Source organism: Coregonus lavaretus (genome assembly GCF_964263955.1).
Source record: "Coregonus lavaretus genome assembly, chromosome: 31".
Classification (NCBI taxonomy): domain Eukaryota; kingdom Metazoa; phylum Chordata; class Actinopteri; order Salmoniformes; family Salmonidae; genus Coregonus; species Coregonus lavaretus.
The window spans coordinates 3,311,697-3,337,870 of NC_140018.1; the positions used below are offsets into that span (position 1 = coordinate 3,311,697).

Consider the following 26,174-nt stretch of genomic DNA (forward strand, 5'->3'; position numbering starts at 1 on the left):
CCCATAAGTATTAGTTCATATGATTTATGCGATATTATAGTTTGCGATCCGAACTCGATTGGTGGAGTCTGCTAATCCCGAAGATTACCGAGCTACATGTTACGTCACTCACAGGGGAAAGTCGTTACGAGTATCACGAGCCTGTTACATTTTCCGGAGAATTGTGTGGATTTTATGACTGCTTTGATATGAGCTATAAATGGCAAACAATACATAAGTGTTAAAATATAACTGTTTGGAAGTTAGAACATCATCAATATGTACCCGATCCTGGTCCTCCTTAAGAAGCATAAGATCTGCATAAAATGTTTTACTTTATCCCAAACAACCTTCACGTTCACTTTCAATCTCAGTCTCCCTTGCATTGATGACAATGTAAACACTGAACCACTTGGCCATTTCCCGGTCCTTGTCAGTTTATGCATATTTATGAGAGGAAGGCATGTCACTCAATCCCCTAACCCAGAATAAAATCATACAGGTGTCTTGACCACCATTACTTTGTATGTTCATATTCACCAGCCTGGCTTTCAGATTCAAAGACTCATTCCATCAGAGGAATTCATAACAACATTCAAAACACTTGAAATATAACAATTCCAAAAACAGAATAAAATATTTGTTTAATTTTCATAGGTGCATTTTGCAAACCATAGCAAAGTGGGTCACATTGACCTGATCTCAGAGGGTGTCACAACAGAATAAACTGTTAGCCAATAGAACAGGGGTGAAGAAAGTTCTCATGATGCAGTAAGTGACACTAATAACAAAAACTGTAGTTCTTTACATACATTTCATAGTACTATTCATGTCACTAGCCAGTGGAGCTAACTAATACCAGTTGATATTTATAAATATGCATTCAATTTCAGAGAAAATGTCACAAGTTAATTGTTAATTTAAACAGACGGGTGTAAAGATAGTGAACCGATCTTGTAATGTGTAATAAAGCTGCGTGTGTGACTGACATAGCTCAGAGCAGTTTTTTTAAAAGCTTCGCAGAGAAATGAGAGAGAGAGAGAGAGAGAGAGACTGTAGAATATATCATGTTACGATTAGGGGAGAAGAGCTTATATAGGAGCGCCTGCATTCTTCCCCACTCCTGTGAGTCCCCATCACCAGGCACTGTGCAGCTGTGGCTATACGTCCCATTATCACAGAGAATAACAGCTGTTTCCTGGCCTATAGTACACACACAGCAATCTACACACTGGTCGTTTCCATTTCAGACAACACATGCTGCACATTTCAGTCATCATTTCAGCTATTTCTGAAAATAGACAAATCTATTTCAGCTCTCATAGGTTCAGACAGCTAAAGCCCATTTCACTAGTTTCAGACCTTTTTAAGTCTAATTTTCCCCGCTCATATCAGGCAGTCCATTTCAGACCTAGTTCATTTCAGCCAGCCACCTCAAATCTGCCATTTCAGACCCATCCAGTTTCAGTGCCAAGCTGCCAACCATTTCACTCAGAGCCAGCTGGACTTCTCCTCCTCTAACTTCTGTGGATCAATAAACGGCTTGTCGATCGACTTGATCATCAGCTCGCCGCAGTACACACATTCACACGCGATGATGTCATCGATGTCAGACTTGATCTGCTCGCGGCTGACCCCGGCGCTTCCTTTGCCCAGGCTGGCAGTGTCGTTCCCCTCCTCCTTCTCCTTCTCCTTGGGGGAGGGGCGGTGGCGAGACTTGGAGGCCTGAGTGGCTGCGGCCAGCTTCTTCTGCAGCTCACCTAGTTTAGTCTGCTTGTAAGTGGACAGGTGAGGGCTCACCTGAGGAAAGATACACCGTTACAGTATGTGAGGTCCATATATGGTAGTGAATAATAAATAGGTTATTGAACTATTGAATCTCCTGAAAGAAATGACATATTAGTTGTGATTATAATGAGACATATCTGGTTCTTATGATAATGTTTTTGGGATATCCCCCTCCAAGCCATTTTCCTCCTGTATGTAGTGTACATCATTAACAAATGTATGTAGTAATGACCCGATGTCTCTGTTTGCATTGTTACATTGTTAGCCAACTCTTCATGAAATAGGGTCAAAGGTCAAGGTAAAAATGGTGTGCTACTGACCTACTGGTATGACCTCCTGGTATATATCGTTAGACAACCGTTCTTGAAATAGCTTCAAGGGTCAAATAAAAACGGTTTGCACACTGACCTCCAGGAAGAGGCAGTCGTAGTGGAACATGTGACCACAGAGGAACAGGTAGAAGGGTCTGTTGAGGAGGGGGAAGTCGCAGGCAGCGCATTTCTCCTGGCTCTCCACCACCCCGTACTTGTTCCTCATCTCCTGGATGTCCTCTCTGATCCGCTTGGCGCTCTCCGTCGCCTCCTCCATCTCCTGCTTCAGCTCGTCTATGTGCTGGTTGTACTCCTCTAAAGAGCTGCAGATAGCCTCCTGCAGGGGAGGGAGGGAGGGATATCGTTTTGTCAACTTCATTATCCTACATGGGGAAATTAATTTGGTTCCAACACGTCATACACACAATATATACACATATGCTTGCGATATGTTTGGATTTGCCTGGTACAACGAAACCAATGGAATAGTCACAAAAGTGCAAGATCCAAGGTAAATGAAGCGCACCTCAAACACTGAACTTAGTAGAATGTAACCTAGATAGTATAAAACACCCAGGTCCGATTACTTCTCTATGTACTTAGCCTCCAGTAGTTCAGTTGGTAGAGCATGGCGCTTGCAACGCCAGGGTTGTGTGTTCGATTCCCATGGGGGGGGGGGGGGGGGGGGCCAGTATGAAAAATGTATGCACTCACTAACTGTAAGTCGCTCTGGATAAGAGTGTCTGCTAAATGACTAAAATGTAAAAATTGTGTGTAGAAGTGTCTTTGGGCTTAAGAAAAATGCTATATAAATCCAATGTATTATCTTTAACAGGGTAAACCTTGAAGTGGTCTATGGTGACGAAGTCTGGGAAGAAAGGCAGTATGTCTTCTATCTTCAGCAGGTTACAGCTGGACAGACAGTTCATGGCCTTCTTCACATCCTTCTCCTCCTGCACCACGTGACGGGCAATCTTCAGCCACAACTTCTTCCTCAACTCCTCGTCATCCTCAGGCAGGTCAGCACACGACTTGGCCAGGTCCACATCCACCTGGAATAATAATAATAATAATAATAATATTAATAATAATAATTCATTATTGTGTCCCTTTCGGGAAATGTATCTTGCATCTCAACAGCACAGGAGAAGAGTTACACACCAGCTGGTTTAGGAAAGCTCTCCCCCCCCACCCCCCCACCCCCCCAGTGCTGTGCGTAGCCAAAATAACAACATGCACGCTTGATAGATACACTTTCAGATCCTGTTTTAACATTTACTCATGTAGACTAATACCACTTTCAGATCCTGTGAAAAAGTATTTGCCACCTTTCTGATTTTCTCTATTTTTGCATATTTTTTATACTGAATGTTATCATATCTTCAACCAAAACCTAATATTAGATAAAGGGAACCTGAGTTTAGAAAAAAAATAATAATAATAATAATTGGACGACATGAGGCAGGACTTTAAACGAGCAGTTCATGCTCGAAAACCCACAAATGTCGCTGAGTTAAAGCAGTTCTGCATGGAAGAGAGGGACAAAATTCCTCCAGAGCGACGTGAGACTGATCAACAACTACAGGAAGTGTTTGGTTGGAGTCATTGCAGCTAAAGGTGGCAATTACATTAGGAATATGATCCCTTATTGATGTCACTTGTTAAATCCACTTCAAATCAGTGTAGATGAAGGGGAGGAGACGGTTAAAGGATGTATTTTACCCCCTTTTTCTCCCCAATTTCAATCTTGTCTCATCGCTGCAACTCCCCAACGGGCTCGGGAGGCGAAGGTCGAGTCATGCATCCTCGAAACATGACCCGCCAAACCACGCTTCTTAACACCCGCCCGCTTAACCCGGAAGCCAGCCGCACCAATGTGTCCGGCCCGCCACAAGGAGTCTCTAGAGCACGATGAGCCAAGTAAAGCCCCCCCCGGTCAAACCCTCCCCTAACCCGGACCATGTTGGGCCAATTGTGCGCCGCCCTATGTGATACAGCTCGGGATCGAACCCGGGTCTGTAGTGACGCCTCTCAGGAGGCCCTCTGAAGAAGGATTTTTAAGCCTTGAGACAATTGAGACATGGATCGTGTATGTGTGCCATTCAGAGGGTGAATGGGCAAGACAGAATATTGAAGTGCCTTTGAACAGGGTATGGTAGTAGGTGCCAGGCGCACTGGTTTGAGTGTGTCAAACGCTCAACAGTTTCCCGTGTGTATCAAGAATGGTCCACCACCCAAAGGACGTCCAGCCAACTTGACACAACTGTGGGAAGCATTGGAGTCAACATGGGCCAGCATCCCTGTGGAACGCCTTCGACACCTTGTAGAGTCCGTGCCTCGATGAATTGAGGCTGTTCTGAGGGCAAAAGGGGGTGCAACTCAATATTAGGAAGGTGTTCCTAATGTTTTGTCCACTCGGTGTATACTGACGTAGACCAATAGCACTTTCAGATAACCTATATGACCGTGTAGCTCACTATTGGCACTTCCACTTTCTCATCTTGCATGTGTGGCTGTTACAACATCCCGTTAATATCACATGATCAAACATTTAGCTACATATTAAATCAAAACTGGCCAAGATACTCACTTGTAGAGCCAGATCGACAGCTTCCTCATACAGCCCCATGATCTTATAGACCAGAACACAGGCCTGGAGGAAGCCATGTTCCGCACACAGCCTCAGGGTGTACTTTAAGTCATAGTGGATGTCGGACGCGTGGGTACCAGCCTGTCAATAATAATAACAATAATAATCACTTTTTATTAATAATAATTCATTAACAATTAATGTGTTTATGTATATTTGATCAAGATACCCAAGGACACAGAGTAAATTAAGAATAAAATAGCAAATATAGGGAAAACATGACATTACAAAAAAAAAAAAGGTACATAATATAATTAGCATTTGGTCTGCGTCTCTATGGGTCCACAGTAGTGTACTACATAGGGGATAGGGTGCCATTTGGGACGGACACAGCCTTGAACCTACCTGTTCCAGGTACCACAGGAGACTCTCAGGTTTGTACTTGGCGTAGAGGGACAGCAGATAGTTGTGTATGGCCTCTTCTGTCACCGTGAGCTGGTAGACGCAGAACTCCATGTAGCGGATGGTCTCGTGGATCTGTTGTGTAGAACCCATCTGACTGTAGTTGACCAGGGCTGGGATCAGCTTCTTAGGTTCCAGCCTGCTACCCATCTGGATCCAGGCATCTACCACCTTGTGATTATTAGAGGTATATTCATTCATTCCCCTTCACACAAATACACATTGGCACTTTACATGCCATGAATTTCTACGAAAATGGACAATCAAGTATGGTATGGTATTGTATTGCATTTCAAACAGAATTGCAGTGTACTTGAACACAGACAACAATAAACAACAAAACATTTCAATGCAAGCAGATAAAATCGTTGCATCACCTTCTTAGGTATGTGTTGCATGAGGACGGGGGAGAACTTATAGAAGAGTTTCTCGTCGCAGTGCTTAGAGAGCACCTCCAGGGCGGCGCTATAGTCATCATGCTGACAGTGGTGGGAGATCACCCTCTCATAGTCCTAGAGAGATAAATAGATATAGATTCTTTATTAAAATGTCATGTCAAACAGTAGCACATAAACATACATACTTTACAAAACTGAAAATAAAGTCATCAGCCATAGAAAGTGTCCTAAACACGCCGCACCATTAGAGACCACAAAAAAATAGCAGCTATAAATACCACAATACAATCCCATGAATGAATAGCAGGGTTGGGGTCAATTCCATTTAAATTCCAGACAATTCAGGAAGTACACTAAAATTCAAATTCCGATTCTCTTCAATGCTTTTCAATGAGGACATTTTGGAATTGAAATGTGGATCCCTTTCTGACTTGAACCCAAGCCTGGATAAATAGCATCATAAGATACCTTCATGATGACAGAGAAGTAGACCATGTCGTCCACGTTGCCATGGCTAGCCAGCAGGTCATAGATGGTCGTACGGTTGTTATAGAGACACTCCTTGTGTTTGGAGCTACTGAGGAACTTCCGGAACTCATCACGCGTCTCCTGGAACACCCCATGTTTCCCATCATCTGATTCTAGAAGCCCCAGGCGGTTCAGGTAGAGCTCAGTCAGCCAGGTGACCAGTAAGGTGATCTGGGTCTTCTCACTCTGTTTCAATCAATCAATCAATCAATCAATCTTTATTGTCCCCAGAAGAAAAGTTGCTTTGCAAGCAGGGGTAACATGATAAAATAAAGTATCAAATATGACATGATAAAAATACACAGTTGAAAACAGACCACACAAAAGACAAACTATCTGGGGGAGGGTTGAGAAGTGAGCAGAAGACAAGCTTCCATTGTTCTCTGTAATGGACAAATTTGTATGGTATTGAATTATATAAACTTAGTCACAAAAACACAGAAACATCATACCTGTTTTAAATTATTGAGTTTCTTCAGCAGGAACTCTTTCAGAGCCTCGTCCTGTTTTGCCTCGATAAACTTCAAAGCAATCTCTTCAAAGTAGTTCTGGGTCAGGGCGTAGCACTTAGCACTCTCCAGGTAGCGTTTGTTCTGGAAGCAGTGCTCTGCCTCCTTAGCCAGAACCATGTCCATGCACTCTGGCCGGTCCCGGCAGTACTCCTTAGCCAGGTCAAACTTGTTCATACTCATGTACATCTGCCACACATCCCTGGCTTCTCTCTGGATGTGGTATCTGGATTGAGAGAGAAAAAAATAAAAAATAAACATACTGTTGTACTTGTCACGCTTACTTGTCTTTTCTTTCTAGTCTGATTCCACAGATAGTGGCTGAACAAGGGTTTAACTGCCAATGGCAGATCTATCCTGATTCCACAGATAGTGGCTGAACAAGGTTTAACTGCCAATGGCAGATCTATCCTGATTCCACAGATAGTGGCTGAACAAGGTTTAACTGCCAACGGCAGATCTAGCCTGATTCCACAGATAGTGGCTATTGTAAAGGATTTACTGCCAATGGCAGTGATATCAAATAGAATGTATTGTGGTCCTCTGTAGCTCAATTGGTAGAGCATGGCGCTTGTAACGCCAGGGTAGTGGGTTCGATCCCCGGGACCACCCATACGTAAAAATGTATGCGCACATGACTAAGTCACTTTGATGGCATATTATTATTATTATTATTATTATTATTATAATAATACACTCTCAAAAAAATAAAGGAAACACTTAAACAACACATCCTAGATCTGAATGAATGAAATAATCTTATTAAATACTTTTTTCTTTACATAGTTGAATGTGCTGACAACAAAATCACACAAAAATTATCAATGGAAATCAAATTTATCAACCCATGGAGGTCTGGATTTGGAGTCACCCTCAAAATTAAAGTGGAAAACCACACTACAGGCTGATCCAACTTAAAACAAGTCAAAATGAGGCTCAGTAGTGTGTGTGGCCTCCACGTGCCTGTATGACCTCCCTACAACGCCTGGACATGCTCCTGATGAGGTGGCGGATGGTCTCCTGAGGGATCTCCTCCCAGACCTGGACTAAAGCATCCGCCAACTCCTGGACAGTCTGTGGTGCAACGTGGCGTTGGTGGATGGAACGAGACATGATGTCCCAGATGTGCTCAATTGGATTCAGGTCTGGGGAACGGGCGGGCCAGTCCATAGCATCAATGCCTTCCTCTTGCAGGAACTGCTGACACACTCCAGCCACATGAGGTCTAGCATTGTCTTGCATTAGGAGGAACCCAGGGCCAACCGCACCAGCATATGGTCTCACAAGGGGTCTGAGGATCTCATCTCGGTACCTAATGGCAGTCAGGCTACCTCTGGCGAGCACATGGAGGGCTGTGCGCCCCCCCAAAGAAATGCCACCCCACACCATGACTGACCCACCGCCAAACCGGTCATGCTGGAGGATGTTGCAGGCAGCAGAACGTTCTCCACGGCGTCTCCAGACTCTGTCACATGTGCTCAGTGTGAACCTGCTTTCATCTGTGAAGAGCACAGGGCGCCAGTGGCGAATTTGCCAATCTTGGTGTTCTCTGGCAAATGCCAAACGTCCTGCACAGTGTTGGGCTGTAAGCACAACCCCCACCTGTGGACGTCGGGCCCTCATACCACCCTCATGGAGTCTGTTTCTGACCGTTTGAGCAGACACATGCACATTTGTGGCCTGCTGGAGGTCATTTTGCAGGGCTCTGGCAGTGCTCCTCCTGTTATAGCGGGTGTAGCGAAATGCTTGTGCTTCTAGCTCCGACAGTGCAGTAATATCTAACAAGTAATATCTAACAATTTCACAACATATACCCAACACACACAAATCTAGTAAGGAATGGAATTTAAGAGCATATACATATATGGACAAGCAATGACAGTGATATGGCAGTGATATGCGGTTGTTTTGCCGATCTTAGTTGAATGCACTAATTGTAAGTCTCTCTGGGCAGGAGTGTCTGTTAAATGACTAAAATATAAAATGGAATGTAAACATACCTAAAGACAGCCTTCTCAGTGTAAATCCACACCAGGCCTCCTGCAGGATCTTTGATCATTTTCTTCAGGGTGCCAAACTTATCAGGGAAAACGTCCTCGTACACTACCTGTCAATCAATCAATTTAAATATATTCATAAAGGGGGCCCTAGTCAAAAGCAGTGCACTAAATCAAATAACATTTCATTGGTCATATGTTATCACAGGTGCAGTGACATACTTATGTTTCTAGCTCCAATAATGCAGTAATGACAAACAATACACACAAGTCCCAAAAATATTTAAAAAAAGAAAGAAATCAAGACATATCAGAACGAGCAAATGTCAGAGTCTGGAATATATACAGTACCAGTCAAAAGTTTGGACACACTTACTTATTGAAGGGTTTCTCTTTATTTTTACTATTTTCTACATTGTAGAATAATAGTGAAGACATCAAAACTATGAAATAACACATATGGAATCATGTAGTAACCAAAAAAGTGTTAAACAAATCAAAATATTTTATATTTGAGATTCTTCAAAGTATCCACCCTTTGTCTTGATGATAGCTTTGCACACTCTTGGCATTCTCTCAACCAGCTTCGTGAGGAATGCTTTTCCAACAGTCTTGAAGGAGCTCCCACATATGCTGAGCACTTGTTGGCTGCTTTTCCTTCACTCTGCGGTCCAACTCATCCCAAACCATCTCAATTGGGTTGAGGTCGGGGGATTGTGGAGGCCAGGTCATCTGATGCAGCACTCCATCACTCTCCTTGGTCAAATAGCCCTTACACAGCCTGGTGTGTTTTGGGTTATTGTCCTGTTGAAAAACAAATTATAGTCCCACTAAGCGCAAACCAGATGGGATGGCGTATCGCTGCAGAATGCTGTGGTAGCCATGCTGGTTAAGTGTGCCTTGAATTCTAAATAAATCATCACAGACAGTGTCACCAGCAAAGCACCCCCACACCATCACACCTCCTCCTCCATGCTTCACAGTGGGAACCACACATGCGGAGATCATCCGTTCACCTACTCTGCGTCTCACAAAGACACGGCAGTTGGAACCAGAAATCTCAAATTTAGACTAATAAGACCAAAAGGACAGATTTCCACCGGTCTAATGTCCATTGCTCGTGTTTCTTGGACCAAGCAAGTCTCTTCTTCTTATTGGTGTCCTTTAGTAGTGGTTTCCTTGCAGCAATTAGACCATGAAGGCCTGATTTACACAGTCTCTGAATAGTTGATGTTGAGATGTGTCGGTTGCGACCGGGAGACTCATGGGCGGCGCACAACGCCGCGCCACACGCCGGCTGCGACAGAGCCTGGATTCGAACCAGGATCTCTAGTGGCACAGTTAGCACTGCGATGCAGTGCCTTAGACCACTGCGCCACTCAGGAGTCAACTGAGTGGTCCTCTGTAGCTCAGCTGGTAAGAGCACGGCGCTTGTAACGCCAAGGTAGTGGGTTCGATCCCCGAGACCACCCATACACACAAAAAAAAAAATGTATGCACGCATGACTAAGTCGCTTTGGATAAAAGCGTCTGCTAAATGGCATATTATTATTATTATTATTGAACTCTGTGAAGCATATATTTGGGCTGCTATCTGAGTGCAGTTAACTCTAATGAATGTATCCTCTGCAGCAGAGGTAACTCTGGGTCTTCCTTTCCTGTGGCGGTCCTCATGAGAGACAGTTTCAATCATAGCGCTTGATGGTTTTTGTGACTGCACTTGAAGAAACTTTCAAAGTTCGTGGAAATGTTCTGGATTGACTGACCTTCATGTCTTAAAGTAATGATGGACTGTTCGTTTCTCTTTGCTTATTTGAGCTGTTCTTGCCATAATATGGACTTGGTCTTTCACCAAATAGGGCTTTCTTCTGTATACCACCCCTACCTTGTCACAACACAACTGATTGGCTCAAACGCATTAAGAAGGAAAGAAAGTCCACAAATTAACTTTTAACAAGGCACACCTGTTAATTGAAATGCATTCCAGGTGACTATCTCATGAAGCTGGAAGAGTGTGCATCTCGTGAAGAGTGTGCAAAGCTGTCATCAAGGCAAAGGGTGGCTACTTTGAAAAATCTCAAATATAACACTTTGTTGGTTACTACATTACTCCATATGTGTTATTTCATAGTTTTGATGCCTTCACTATTATTCTACAATGTAGAAAATAGTAAAAATTAAGAAAAACCCTTGAATGAGTAGGTGTGTCCAAACTTTTGACTGGTACTGTGTGTGTATATATAAACTCAGCAAAAAAAGAAACGTCCTCTCACTGTCAACCGTGTTGATTTACAGCTAACTTAACATGTGGAAATATTTGTAAGAACATAACAAGATTCAACAACTGAGACATAATCACAGAGATGTGACTAACAGAAATTTAATAATGTGTCCCTGAACATGGGGGGGGGGGGGGGGGGGGGGGGGTCAGTCAGTATCTGGTGTGGCCACCAGCTGCATTAAGTACTGCAGTGCATCTCCTCCTCATGGACTGCACCAGATTTGCCAGTTCTTGCTGTGAGATGTTACCCCACTCTTCCACCAAGGCACCTGCAAGTTCCCAGACATTTCTGGAGGGAATGGCCCTGGCCCTAGCCCTCACCCACCGATCCAACAGGTCCCAGACGTGCTCAATGGGATTGAGATCCGGGCTCTTCGCTGGCAATGGCAGAACACTGACATTCCTGTCTTGCAGGAAATCACGTGCAGAATGAGCAGTATGGCTGGTGGCATTGTCATGCTGGAGGGTCATGTCAGGATGAGCCTGCAGGAAGGGTACCACATGAGGGAGGAGGATGTCTTCCCTGTAATGCACATCGTTGAGATTGCCTGCAATGACAACAAGCTCAGTCCGATGATGCTGTGACACACCGCCCCAGACCATGACGGACCCTCCACCTCCAAATCGATCCCGCTCCAGAGTACAGGCCTCGGTGTAACGCTCATTCCTTCGACGATAAACACAAATCCGACCATCACCCCAAGGGAGACAAAACCACGACTCGTCAGTGAAGAGCACTTTTTGCCATTCCTGTCTGGTCCAGCGACGGTGGGTTTGGGTCCATAAGCGACGTTGTTGCCGGTGATGTCTGGTGAGGACCTGCCTTACAATAGGCCTACAAGCCATCAGTCCAGCCTCTCTCAGCCTATTGCGGACAGTCTGAGCACTGATGGAGGGATTGTGCGTTCCTCGTGTAACTCAGGCAGTTGTTGTTGCCATCCTGTACCTGACCCGCAGGTGTGATGTTCGGATGTACCGATCCTGTGCAGGTGTTGTTACACGTGGTCTGCCACTGCGGGGACGATCAGCTGTCCGTCCTGTCCCCCTGTAGCGCTGTCTTAGGCGCCTCACAGTACGGACATTGCAATTTATTGCCCTGGCCACATCTGCAGTCCTCATGCCTCCTTGCAGCATACCTAAGGCATGTTCACGCAGATGAGCAGGGACACTGGGCATCTTTCTTTTGGTGTTTTTCAGTCAGTAGAAAGGCCTCTTTAGTGTCCTAAGTTTTCATAACTGTGACCTTAATTGCCTACCGTCTGTAAGCTGTTAGTGTCTTAACGACCGTTCCCACTCAGGTTGTACCTGCTTTAAGTTACAGTTTTAACAGTGGCCAAGTAGGCTACTGTGGCTATTTGATCATAATGTAGGCCTACAATCAAAAACAATGGAGAGAAATGCATCCCATAACATTTTATCATGGAAATAGCAGTTCTATCATTCAGCCTACAGTAGCAGCCAATGTGTGGTGTTCAATGTAGGCCTACATTCCATGAGACTTTTGAAAAACAACATTCAGGACTTGACATTAACCTGTTTATCCACTTGTCCTTCAGACAAGGAGGTGACTGAAAATGTTGTGTTGTTTGATGCAAGAACCCACTTTACAAAATAAAAATTATTATTATTCTCATACCATTATTACAGAGAATCAGACAAATTATGCTACCCTCTGCCTATTGGCTACTTAGCTTCTTCAAGACCGTCTCAAAATACAACAATGCCCCTTTAAGACATAAAAAAAAGCTCTTTACCCGACTTGCTTTTTCAAAGATATCTAGAAATGCACACATTTTGTGCTCTTGTAGGAAGTAACCACTCCCCCATTGTTGACTAGAAATGATCTATAACTGGGCTAATAACTCACTAACTAGCAAAGGATATGAACAAATGTGCACAGGTGGTTACATGCAGCTATCGCTTTGATCTAAAAACAAGTGCATCTACTTGCGACTGCTCATGCTGTAAACACAGTCCAGTTCAAAGTAAATCGAACAGATCCATATATGGCAATGGCTATTTGCATATAGTCCTACTGCAGCTCTGATTGGTTATGGCGCAACGGTCTGTGTACAGTATGGGCCTGAGTCGTGTCTGTCATTGCAATAGAATCCTACTCCAATGCGCTCTGCCTACAAGAAAATCTCTTGCACAGTTAGCTTTGCATACTTAAGTCTTGCATAGTTTATTTTGTTTCGGTATGTTACATTGAAAGTGGCTAATATTGCGTTGATTCGAGCACAATCCCCACAGTAGAGAGAAACGTTGATAGTGTTTAACTAAAGGGGGAAAACTCTAGAAAGTTGAGTGAAGTTCAATCTCGTGCTTCTCTGCACGGGCTGATATTTCTTCTGCACGGCAGTCCGATGGGAGCTGTGCATGCCCGCAGCTTAGAGGGAACATTGGTCTGGAGTCTCTGCCACAAACGTCTCGTGTCTGAGCTGGTGAATTGCGACTCCACTTTTCTGAACTGTCGTTTTGCCTCCGATTGCCTTACGGAGGTCATAGCTGGTCTGGTTGTACACGTCCATGTTCCCAGTCACCCTGCCGTGGTTAAATGCGGTGGTTCGCGCTTTCAGTTTTGCTCTAATACTGCCATCTGTCCACGGTTTTTGGTTTGGATAAGTTCAAATCTTCACAGTGGGAACAACATTCTCTATGCATACGTCATTACTATTCTCAGAGGCAACCCGGAACATATCCCAGTCCACGTGATCAAAACAATCTTGAACCCTAGATTCCGATTGGTCAGACCAACGTTGAACAGTTCATAGTAGTGCACTACTTCATAGTGCACTACTTTTGACTAGAGCTCTCATCAAAAATAGTGCACTATTTTTTACATCAGCAGTTGTCACAAAGTGCTTTTACAGTAACCTGGCATACACCTTTTACAGTAACCTGGCCAACACCTTTTACAGTAACCTGGCCTACACCTTTTACAGTAACCTGGCCTACACCTTTTACAGTAACCTGGCCTACACCTTTTACAGTAACCTGGCCTACACCTTTTACAGTAACCTGGCCTACACCTTTTACAGTAACCTGGCCTACACCTTTTACAGTAACCTGGCCTACACCTTTTACAGTAACCTGGCCTACACCTTTTACAGTAACCTGGCCTAAGCAGCAGCAGAGTCAGAGGCTCACCTGTCCGTTGAGGGTGCAGATGGCCTTGACGCGGTCAGGGAGGAGGAGTAGAAAGTGGAACTGAGTCAACACGATGGAGATGGGCTTGTTGAAACTAAAGTCTATGTCTGGGGTGTAATCCCACACCTGATGGAGAGAGAAAGAAAGTATTATAGTTTTTTTGTTAAATCAGCAATTTGAATTTCAAGACTACAATATAATTGTTTTGAAAGACCAATGACAAAATGTATTTAATAGACCTTCAGAACACACACATCACCTGTGGGGGATCTTACTTCTACAGCACATCAAACCTGAAAGTATACTATCCTAAATATAAAGTACTTTATAATAGTATAGAAAACAGTACCTGCACATCACTGAGCAGCGAGTCCAGCCTGACGTAGTCCAGCTGACCGTAGAGAACTCCATTACCCATCATCCATGCGAAGGCCTTGGGGCAGGACCTGAGCTTGGAGGTGTAGAAGGTGATCTCACTGTAGCCCATGTTAAAGGGAAACTCCTGGAAGCTGGGCAGCAGCTCCTAGTAGTAATAAAGGCATAACCTCTTATAAGCATTGTTATAAGACATTATAACGGCTTATACATGCTTATAACAAATGATAACTCATTATACTTCTGGAAACTGGGCATCAGCTTTATATTTAAGCAATAAGGCCCGGGGGGGTGTGTTATATGGACAATATACCACGGCTAAGGGCTGTTCTTATGCACGACGCAATGCGGAATGCCTAGATACAGCCCTTCGCTGTGGTATATTGGCCATATACCACAAACCCCCAAGGTGCCTTATTGCTATTATAAACTGGTTACAAATGTAATTAGAGCAGTAAAAATAAATATTTTGTCATACCCATGGTATACGGTCTGATATACCACGGCTGTCAGCCAATCAGCATTCAGGGCCTGAACCACCCAGTTTATAAAACAAGTTATAACAACAAATATAACAATGAATGGCATAGTTGCTAGAAGTCATTAGAGAAGTGAGAAAAGTGCATAAAGTGTAAATGGACAGGTATAGTATGAAGTGAAATAGTCATTTATCTGGTTTGCGTCCGAAATGGAGCCATATTCACTTCTATTTCCTATCAAGTGCACTACTTTAGGCCAGACCTTCAAAAGGCTCTGACCAAAAGTAGTGCACTATATAGTGAATAGGTTGCCATTTGGGCTCCAAGCCCTGTTGTCTAAAGAAGCTGCTGTAACAGACCTGGTTCTGTGAGAAGATGGAGCTGAAGCCTTGCTGCTCTGACCCGTCTGCCACGCGACCTACGAACTGGAACAGGCGCTTCCTGGTGGTGGCGATGATGAAGACTTTAGACTCCAGACCTCGCTCCACCTCCATACAGCATACTGGAGCTGGCTTCCCATCCTCCTCCAGGGAATGGACCTGTGTTTCAATTACATACATGACTCATTATAATAAGGACTAGTTCTGCAAACATATTTTCTAAATGCTACATCAAATACAGTAACAAAAGCTGTTAACAAAAGCTTGCAGCCTGCGGATAAGTTCACATGAAGGAGTGTAACTAAATCAGCATTGATTAATTAGTTTGAATGTCAAAGAGGTTTGATTAGCATGGCTTTCCATGGGTTCAAGCTAAAAAAACATTATCTTGGGGCGATGCTGTATTTTGTCACTCATGTTTATTTTCAGATCCCATCACCGACCTGTTTGAAGTAGCCCACTGTGTGTGTGTGTGTGTGTGTGTGTGTGTGTGTGTGTGTGTGTGTGTGTGTGTGTGTGTGTTCTCGCCTGTTTGAAGTACTGGTCAGGGTTGGTGTTAAACAGGCTTCCCTCTGAAGCAGAGATCTCAGCCTCGAAGATGATTCCCTGGCTGGTTCCCACTAGGATGGGCCCAGTGTTGGTCTCGGTCCCCAGTAGCTTGTTCCAGCCTAGACTCTCTATGAGGTGTCCTCTCCAGCGGGACAGAGACCTCACCTTCTGGGTGTTCCTGTTCAGATACAGACACTCACTGGTACTGAGAGAAATCACCAGGTGGGACCCTGCAGGGGAGGAGAGGGGAGAGCAGTGTTAGATCTGGTACTGAGAAATCACCAGGTGGGACCCTGCAGGGGAGGAGAGGGGAGAGCAGTGTTAGATCTGGTACTGAGAGATCACCAGGTGGGACCCTGCAGGGGAGGAGAGGGGAGAGCAGTGTTAGATCTGGTACTGAGAGATCACCAGGTGGGACCCTGCAGGGGAGGAGAGAGGAGAGCAGTGTTAGATCTGGTACTGAGAGATCACCAGGTGGGACCCTGCAGGGGAGGAGAGGGGAGAGCAGTGTTAGATCTGGTACTGAGAGATCACCAGGTGGGACCCTGCAGGGGAGGAGAGGGGAGAGCAGTGTTAGATCTGGTACTGAGAGATCACCAGGTGGGACCCTGCAGGGGAGGAGAGAGGAGAGCAGTGTTAGATCTGGTACTGAGAGATCACCAGGTGGGACCCTGCAGGGGAGGAGAGGGGAGAGCAGTGTTAGATCTGGTACTGAGAGATCACCAGGTGGGACCCTGCAGGGGAGGAGAGGGGAGAGCAGTGTTAGATCTGGTACTGAGAGATCACCAGGTGGGACCCTGCAGGGGAGGAGAGGGGAGAGCAGTGTTAGATCTGGTACTGAGAGATCACCAGGTGGGACCTTGCAGGGGAGGAGAGGGGAGAGCAGTGTTAGATCTGGTACTGAGAGAAATCACCCGGTGGGACCCTGCAGGGGAGGAGAGGGGAGAGCAGTGTTAGATCTGGTACTGAGAGATCACCAGGTGGGACCCTGCAGGGGAGGAGAGGGGAGAGCAGTGTTAGATCTGGTACTGAGAGATCACCAGGTAGGACCCTGCAGGGGAGGAGAGGAGAGAGCAGTGTTTGAACTGTGTAATGACTGATGTAATACTATGGAATAATCAGTAACACATATATTATCAGTGGTTTATTGCCGCCGTAAACTATGTTTGCAGCAGTCAGTCCGTATTTCAGTTTCACTACGTTGTAACTTTGGGTGGCCTCAGCTAAGTGCATCAGCAGCTGGCTTGATACTGCACTGACTCAGAACAGACAGCTGCTTCATTAATAAGAAACTTGTTGAGGCCTCCTGATTGGCGCAGCGGTCTAAGGCACTGCATCGCAGTGCTTGAGGCGTCACTACAGACCCGGGTTCAATCCCAGGTTGTCACAACCGGCAGTGACCGGGAGTCCCATAGGGCGGCGCACAATTGGCCCAGCGTCGTCCAGGTTAGGGGAGGGTTTGGCCGGCGGGGCTTTACTTGGCTAATCGCGCTCTAGCAACTCCTTGTGGCGGGCCGGGCGCCTGCAGGCTGACTTCGGTCATCAGTTGAACGGTGTTTCCTCCGACACATTGGTGCTACCGGGTTAAGCGGGCGGATGTTAAAAAGCACGGTTTGGCGGGTCATGTTTCGGAGAACGCATGACTCAACCTTCGACTCTCCCGAGCCCGTTGGGGAGTTGCAGCGTTGAGACAAGTTCAAAATTGGGGAGAAAAAGGGGGTAAAACACAACAACAAAAAATTGCTTATGGAAGGAGCATTGCATCTAGTGTTGCATTAGCTGTTTGGTTATCTCTTTTGCTTCATATAAATGACTGGCTCAGGCTTAGAGCTACCAAGATAATGCTGGACAGGTTTTCATTCGCATTATGAAACTTCAGAAATACAACTTCTTTAAGCACTAAACTCCTTAGCTTGATGTACAATTACGCGACTAAGACCTCGGCCAAAACGTCTAAATACATTTCGGATTTATTTTCATTTATTCTATTTTTTAGGGCAAAGTTGTAGTAACTATGTTGTTGCTTGGTAACACGCTGAGATTAATGGGAAGAACTTGCTGCTAAGGGCAAGGAGTCGGCACAGGATGCCCACTCGACAAAGATGCCTCTGAAGGACGCAGTGGAGTCCTCAATGACTCGACAACTAGTGTTTGAGATTGACTCGTGAACATGCATATCGAGTGATCAAAGTGTTCGGTTTGAGATTCAGCCTATTTCAGTATACACCAAATTATAAATGTACGGGAATTGAATTGGTACAGACGTTTCTGTCATTAATTTGGAGTACTAATTAGATTAACCATAATGGTGTGATGATTACTCACATTAATTAGCTATGAATAAAAATGCCAAACTCTGGTGATAATTTACCTGATAAGTACCCCTATGGAAAACGTATCAGTCAGCACAATTACTCATCCGACAATGAGGTAAAACATGAATGAATTGGAGGATCCTGATGAGGACCATTCCATCTCTGGGAGTACTGTGCTGGTATTCTACTTTATTTTCCTGCTCCCTGGTTCTCACCTGTGGGGTCCAGGAAGAGCTCCCTGGTTCTCACCTGTGGGGTCCAGGAAGAGCTCCCTGGTTCTCACCTGTGGGGTCCAAGAAGAGCTCCTTGGTTCTCACCTGTGGAGTCCAGGAAGAGCTCCCTGGTTCTCACTTCTGGGGTCCAGGAAGAGCTCCCTGGTTCTCACCTGTGGAGTCAAAGAAGAGCTCGCTGGTTCTCACCTGTGGGGTCCAAGAAGAGCTTGTGTACTCTGCTGTCATCCTTCCTCCCCAGTTCTATCTGGTTGGGCTGGTCTGGCTTGGCAAGGTCAATCCTGGAACAACATACAGAGGAAAACTTTATAAACTCCTTTATAAAGTCATGTTCACTCATCTTAGACACCAATACGGTACATGTAGAGAGGGATAGGGACATAATACTTTGGTACAGTTAGAAACTACTCTCACAGTAATGATATACTTTGCACACGAACCGCCGCCCGTTTGGAGTAAGAAATCATGAATGTATTCGTATACCTCTTGGACAGGGGTTGGTTGGGCCTTTCTGCGGCATGCTTGTAAGGCTCTGATTGTCCACAAGGGGTCACAATGTCCTTCTTAATTGTCCAGTCTTTAATCTTTGTCATGTAGTCCCGAACAGAACTACAGAATAGATTTTTCTTCCTGTCGCTCTTGAAGTTGCGTCTTTGAAGATAGGCTAGCCAGCGGTGTCGATGGTCCCCAGTGGGGTGATGAGAGTAGCGTAATAGGATGGTTTGAAAAGAGTAGTAGAATGGTCCCACTTAAATTCACTTTTCTAGATACGGTACTTAGGACAGCTAATCAGCCGTACCAGTGATTGTCCGGTACGGGAGTTTTCTCTACCTCGTGTTGAGATTCGGGGTTTGAACCACTTTGAACGTGAGCTGCAGCTCGACGTCTTTCTGGTCTCATATGTTCCAACCATTTTTAACGTGTAGCGGCTGCTTCACGTCTTTCTGGTCTGATATGTTAATTCGTAACCCATCCTTTTATACACTCTGCTCGAAAGGGCCGGTTCCGTCAGGCTGACACGCTCTCTGACCTCACTCGGGGGCGTGACTACTTACTGTGCAAAGCTTATGGAAAACAATTATCTCTTATAGCGTTCTCAAATCCCTCTCTTAACAAAAATACTTTAATCATTTTTCATATTACATGCACAACGTATAGGATGGAAACTTCCTACATGTAGTGGGTATACTTGCCAAGTTACAGTATTTCCTTTATAACATTTGTAATGACATCACAAAAGAACTAACCAAATGACATTAGTGTTATGTAGATTGCCTCCGACCATTCCACACGTTCTATGTTGGAAATATTGTTCCAGTACTTGCTTTTGAACGTGTTAAAGTTTCAGTGGGAAAAAGTCGGTTAAAAAAAATACATTCCTTAGGGGATCTTGAGGAGAGCATGGGCCTTCTCCCTTGATTTACGACCGGGCGTGAGCTGTTAACCCCCCTCTACGGGTGAGAGGGGGTCTGATTGAAGTTATTCATTGCACACCTGATCTGACCTATTTGGATTCTCGTGGACAGTCATGACATTATCATCATCATCATCATTATACCAATCCAATGTTTCACAGTAGGCACTCAAATCAACACCATGATAATCCTTTACCGATCACCCTGAATGACTGACATGATCAACCCTTAACCCTTTAATCCAATCACTTAGCGATCACATCAAGATACAAACTGCACCATTCACACGTTCGGTTCTTCTCACACAGATAGGCATGAGTGACAGGGCCAATGTTCCTTCAAAAAAAATTAGGCACTGAGCAAATTTCACGTCTTGTGAACAGAAACTTGTGAGTATTCTGTGCAACTTCCAGCGCATGTTTACTGTGAACACTGAAGTAACAGTTTTATGGTGTGGCCAAGTAGGCTACTGTGGATATTTGAGCATAATGTAGGCCTATAAGAGTGGCCTATCATCAAAACCAATAGAGCCTATTTATTTCTATGACATAGCGTACAATAGCCTATATATGGTGTTCAATGCAGGTATTTGTATTTATTATGGATCCCCATTAGCTGCTGCCAAGGCAGCAGCTACTCTTCCTGGGGTCCGGCAAAATTAAGGCAGTTATACCATTTTTAAAACATTCATAACATAATTCACAACACACTAAGTGTGTGCCCTCAGGCCCATACCCCACTACCACATATGTACAACACAAAATCCATGTGTATGTGTGTGTATAGTGCGTATGTTATCATGTGTGTGTATGCATGTTTGTGTTGCTTCACAGTCCCCGCTGTTCCATAAGGTGTATTTTTATCTGTTTTTTAAAAATCTGATTCTACTGCTTGCATCAGTTACCTGATGTGGAATAGAGTTCCATGTAGTCATGGCTCTATGTAGTACTGTACGCCTCACATAGTCTGTTCTGGACTTGGGGACTGTGAAGAGACCTCTGGTGAGATGTCTTGTGGGGTATGCATGGGTGTCTGAGCTGTGTGCTAGTCGTTTAAACAGACAGCTCGGTGCCTTCAACATGTCAACACCTCTCACAAATACAAGTAGTGATGAAGTCAATCTCTCCTTTACTTTGAGCCAGGAGAGATTGACATGCTCTCTGTGTACATCCAAGGGCCAGCCAAGCTTCCCTGTTCTGAGCCAATTGCAATTTTCCTAAGTCCCTCTTTGTGGCACCTGACCACACGACTGAACAGTAGTCCAGGTGCGACAAAACTAGGGCCTGTAGGACCTGCCTTGTTGATAGTGCTGTTAAGAATGCAGCGCTTTATTATAGACAGACTTCTCCCCATCCTAGCTACTGTTGTATCAATATATTTTGACCATGACAGTTTGCAATCCAGGGTTACTCCAAGCAGTTTAGTCACCTTAACTTGCTCAATTTCCACATACTTTATTACAAGATTTAGTTGAGATTTAGGGTTTAGTGAATTATTTGTTCCAATACATTGCTTTTAGTTTTTGAAATATGTAGGACTAACTTATTCCTTGCCACCCATTCTGAAACTAACTGCAGCTCTTTGTTAAGTGTTGCAGTCATTTCAGTTGCTGTAGTAGCTGACGTGTAGTGTTGAGTCATCCGCATACATAGACACACTGGCTTTACTCAAATCCAGTGGCATGTAGTTAGTAAAGATTGAAAAAAGTAAGGGGCCTAGACAGCTGCCCTGGGGAATTCCTGATTCTACCTGGATTATGTTGGAGATGCTTCCATTAAAGAACACCCTCTGTGTTCTGTTAGACGGGTAACTCTTTATCCACAATATAGCAGGGGGTTTAAAGCCATAACCTGAAGTCTAACAAAACAGCCCCCACAAACTTTTCATCATCAATTTCTCTCAGCCAATCATCAGTCATTTGTGTACGTGCTGTGCTTGTTGAATGTCCTTCCCTATAAGCGTGCTGAAAGTCTGTTGTCAATATGTCTACTGTAAAATAGCATTGTATCTGGTCAAAAAAAAATCTAAAACTTTACTAAGGGTTGGTAACAGGCAGATTGGTCGGCTATTTGAGCCAGTAAAGGGGGCTTTACTATTCTTAGGTAGCGGAATGACTTTTGCTTCCCTCCAGGCCTGAGGGCTCACACTTTCTAGTAGGCTTAAATTGAAGATATGGCAAATAGGAGTGGCAATATCGTCTGCTATTATCCGGAGTAATTTTCCATCAAAGTTGTCAGACCCCGGTGGCTTGTCATTGTTGATAGACAATCTTTTCACCTCTTCCACGCTCACTTTACTGAATTCAAAATTACAATTCTTGCCTTTCATAATTTGTTCAGATATACTTGGATGTGTAGTGTCAGTGTTTGTTGCTGGCATGAAACTTTCTAAAAACATGTGAGGCTTGACATTAACCTTTTTAGCCACTTACACAAGTAGGACTGATGTTTTACTGGTCTGTAACACCATAGGCCAAATAGGTGACTGAAAATAGCATTTTATTGTGTTGTATGATGCAAGAAACCAATTTATAAAATAAAATCAATTATTATCACCATACAGTCAATTAGACAGAAATGTAGGCCACCCTCTCTCTGCATGATGGCTTCTTTCCAAATTCCAGCCTCTCAAAATACAACACTGCCACTTTAAGACATAAACCAGCTATTTACCAGACTCATTTTTCAAAAACAGCTAGAAATGTAGGCCTACAAGTTTTGTCCTCTTTTAGGACGCAATCACTCTCCCATTGCTAACTAATAATTCACTATATATCTGGGCTAATAACTTGCAAAGAATATCAACAAACGTGCACACGCCACTATGCGCTCTGAGCTGATAAACGCATCCACCCACGACCGGAAAAACACCACTTGTAGGCTACCGGTCAGAATTCTCCTCCGATGCGCCAGACATCTGTCTATAATGAGTTGCTCATGTCTTCGCCCTAACAATGGAAGTTGTTGTCCCAAAGGCGTGAAGGCAGGCGACAAGCTTAGGTCCAAAATAAGCCCATAGAAATGCATTGGGCTTATTTTATACAGATTTTGGCCTCTCGCTTAACCTCTCTGGATGCGCAATGTCCACAACAAAATCACTAACTCAATCTTGCAATGTTAGATTTGTTTGCATTCAAAGGGGGGGGGGGGGGGTGATACTATGTTGATTCGATCACAAGTCCCACAGAGGAAAATGTTGATATAAATATAGTGTAAACTAACAGGGTGAACTCAGTGAAGTTCAAACTTGTGCGTCTCTCTGCGCGGGCAGGTATTTCTTCTGCGTGGCAGTCCTAGAGCCAGGACTTCCTCACACACACACACACAGCTTAGAGGGAACATTGGACAGGGCTATTCACAACACCATGAAAACACTGGATCACTAGGGGGGGGGGGGGGGGGGATGTTGCAGATAAAAGTGTCCCCTACCTCAGAAGAGTGTCCTTCCCTAAACTCATGCATAGCTGATTGTTGCAGACAGCGAAGTGGTTGATTTTCTCTGGGGGTGAGAAATCAATCCTCTGTTTGTTGAATATCGGTTTCTCCTCTTCTAGTCTCACATTCACAAACCCTGCAAAGAATCAGAAGCAACTATTAATATTGTCACTTATGTCAATCATCATCGCTAGCCCAATAATGGCCTAAATGAGGCTAACATTACTCCTTATAGTCCAAGGACCTTACATGTTCTGTTTAGAGGCGAATTGGCTCTGGCAGCCAAAACAGCCAAATACTCCATCTAAACATCAATCGATTCTCAATTCCGGTACGGTTCTAGAAACATAAAGCCCTCTGCTTTCATATCACATCAAAATTATTTTACAAATGCAAAATATACACTTACTCTACACTGTTTTAATAGGGTTTAACACAGTTGCAGCCAGTAATTTTCAGTGGCAACACGTTTGTGGCATCCGTCTTCCATTTACACACCGGTGTTCAGAGACGCAGATATAAATAACCCTTTAACCAAACTCCCTCGTACAGAAGACGCCTTCGTCCAATGACTCTTATGTGTAAAGTAATGGAACTGAGAGTCATGGTCAAGGGCTAGGTCAGAAGATACTTTCGTCAATACGCACTAAAGGTAGTTCGCTAGCTAGCGTTTATGAATGCGCTACATAATTGCCAACATCGATTCCATATTATCAAATCGGTATCAAGCGGAACATTAATACATATAATAATTCTACTAGCTATATTAAAGTAATTCGGTGCATAAATTCAACAATAAAGATAGTCCAAACAATAGAGCCTTATCATAAACAGACCCATTTGAAAGGCCCGTAGCCTCGCCTCAATACCTGAGTGTGTTATGCCGATGTTGGCTGCAGACAGGCGGCTACTGTGTTGCACAGGGTGCCTGATGCTCTGCGAGTCTTCGTATTCATCCAGGATAGAAGACATTGCAAAACGTAGGTGTGATCTAAAACAGAGAAACCCTAACTAACAGCTAACTTAACTGCTACAAAGTCAGATCATGAGATGGCATGATGACTGGACTAGCTATTAGCTAACAAGGTGGCTAGCTTTCTGGAGTCTGCAACGACCCCAGTCTGTTTCGTGATAAAGGATTCAGAATTAAAGCGTAAGTTACTCTACATGAAAGTAAACTGCATTATCTAAAAACAGTCAAAACATGCTAATTGGGTGTAGCTTCCAGATCATTTACAAATGCACAGAAAGGGGGGAACCAGTGTGTAGTCAGGTGATCTTGGCACCAAAATCATGTGATGAGAACAATCTTGTAGTTCTATAGTCTGGCAGGAGGAGGCGCACATTGTCACATTTTCAAAGAGAAACTCCCATCTGTTTTATGACATTAGGCTAATAAATCAATGCACTGCAACAAAAAAAATCCTAGCAAATTGTATTTGTCACATGCGCCGAAAACAACACCTTACCTTGAAATGCTTACTTAACCAACAATGCAGATTATGTTTTTTTAAGTAAGAAAATATTTGCTAAAAAAATAATAATAATAAAAAAGAAAAAGTAAGAAAAAAAAGTAACACAATAAAATAACAATAAGGAGGCTATAACAGGGGGTACCGGTACCGAGTCAATGTGCGGGGGTACCGGTTAGTCAAGGTAATTAAGGTAATATGTATACTTAACAAAAGTATAAACGCAACATGTAAAGTGTTGGTCCCATGTTTCATAAGCTGAAATAAAAGATCCCAGAAATTGTCAATATGCACAAAAAGCTTATTTCTCTCAAATGTTGTGCACAAATTTGTTTACATCCCTAATAGTGAGTGTTTCTCCTTTGCCAAGATAATCCATCCACCTGACAGGTGCGGCATATCAAGAAGCTGATTAAACAGCATGATCATTACACAGGTGCACCTTGTGCTGGGGACAATAAAAGGCCACTAAAATGTGCAGTTTTGTCAAACAACACAATGCCACAGATGTCTCAAGTTTTGAGTGAGCGTGAAATTAGCATGCTGACTGCAGGAATGTCAAACAGAGCTGTTGCCAGATATTTAAAAGTGTGTTTCTCTACCATAAGCCGCCTCCAACGTCATTTTAAAGAATTTGGCAGTACATCCACCCGGCCTCACAACCGCAGGCCATATGTAACCACGCCAGCCCAGGGCGTCCACATCCTGCTTCTTCACCTGCGGGGGAGTGGGGGGGGGGTGCTGAGGAGTATTTATGTCTGTAATAAAGCCCTTTTGTGGGGAAAAACTCATTCTGATTGGCTGGGCCTGGCTCCCCAGTGGGTTGTCCTGGCTCCCAAGTGGGGGGCCTGTGCCCTCCCAGGCCCACCCATGGCTGCGCCCTGCCCAGTCATGTGAAATCCATAGATTAGGGCCTAATGAATTAATTTAAATTAACTGATTTCCTTCTATGAACTGTAACTCAGTAAAATCTTTGAAATTGTTGCATGTTGCGTTTATATTTTTGTTCAGTATACATGTAGGTAGGGGTAAAGTAACTATGAATAGATAATAAACAGCAGCGTAAAAAAGGGGCTCAATGCAAATAGTCCAGGTAGCCATTTGATTAATTGTTCAGCAGTCTTATGGCTTGGGGGAAGAAGCTGTTAAGGAGCCTTTTGGACCTAGACTTATAATATAATAATAAGATGCCATTTAGCAGACGCTGTTATCCAAAGCGACTTACAGTCATGCGTGCATACATTTTTTGTGTATGGGTGGTCCCGGGGATCGAACCCACTACCTTGGCGTTACAAGCGCCGTGCTCTACCAGCAGAGCTACAGAGGACCACTTGCCGCTTGCCGTGCGGTAGCAGAGAGAACAGTCTATGACTAGGGTGGCTAGAGTCTTTGACCATTTTTTGGGCCAATACAAGACCTTCGTTAATTATACTTCATATAACAATTGTCTGTTGTCAAAATACACAACTGGAAATAATTGACTGCACTTTTGATTCCTTGCACAATAGAGAAAATTCCAAGACCAAAAAGTT

At 44.1% G+C, this 26,174-nt stretch overlaps 1 protein-coding gene across 1 annotated transcript; it reads right to left on the reverse strand.

Annotated features, from left to right (window-relative positions):
* Positions 1-608: 608 nt before the first annotated feature.
* LOC311107073 (vacuolar protein sorting-associated protein 18 homolog) lies at positions 609-24,410 on the reverse strand. The gene is made up of 16 exons (XM_084149533.1): positions 24,040-24,410; positions 23,165-23,306; positions 18,511-18,602; positions 15,756-16,006; positions 15,207-15,386; positions 14,343-14,516; positions 13,994-14,119; positions 8,566-8,672; positions 6,509-6,791; positions 5,997-6,242; positions 5,508-5,642; positions 5,074-5,301; positions 4,669-4,809; positions 2,921-3,130; positions 2,176-2,415; positions 609-1,779 (listed from the first exon to the last, which is right to left on the reverse strand). The coding sequence occupies exons 1-16, from the start codon at positions 24,140-24,142 to the stop codon at positions 1,471-1,473; spliced, it is 2,967 nt and encodes a 988-aa protein (XP_084005659.1). The 5' UTR covers positions 24,143-24,410; the 3' UTR covers positions 609-1,470.
* Positions 24,411-26,174: the final 1,764 nt, after the last annotated feature.

Coding starts and splice junctions, on each gene's coding strand:
- LOC311107073 (XM_084149533.1), bottom strand. CDS start 24,142: ATGTCTTCTATCCTGGATGAATACGAAGACTCGCAGAGCATCAGGCAC. Junction 18,603..23,164: donor GGGAAGGACACTCTTCTGAG/GTAGGGGACACT, acceptor ATGTTGTTCCAG/GATTGACCTTGCCAAGCCAG. Junction 15,387..15,755: donor CTGACCAGTACTTCAAACAG/GCGAGAACACAC, acceptor ATTGAAACACAG/GTCCATTCCCTGGAGGAGGA.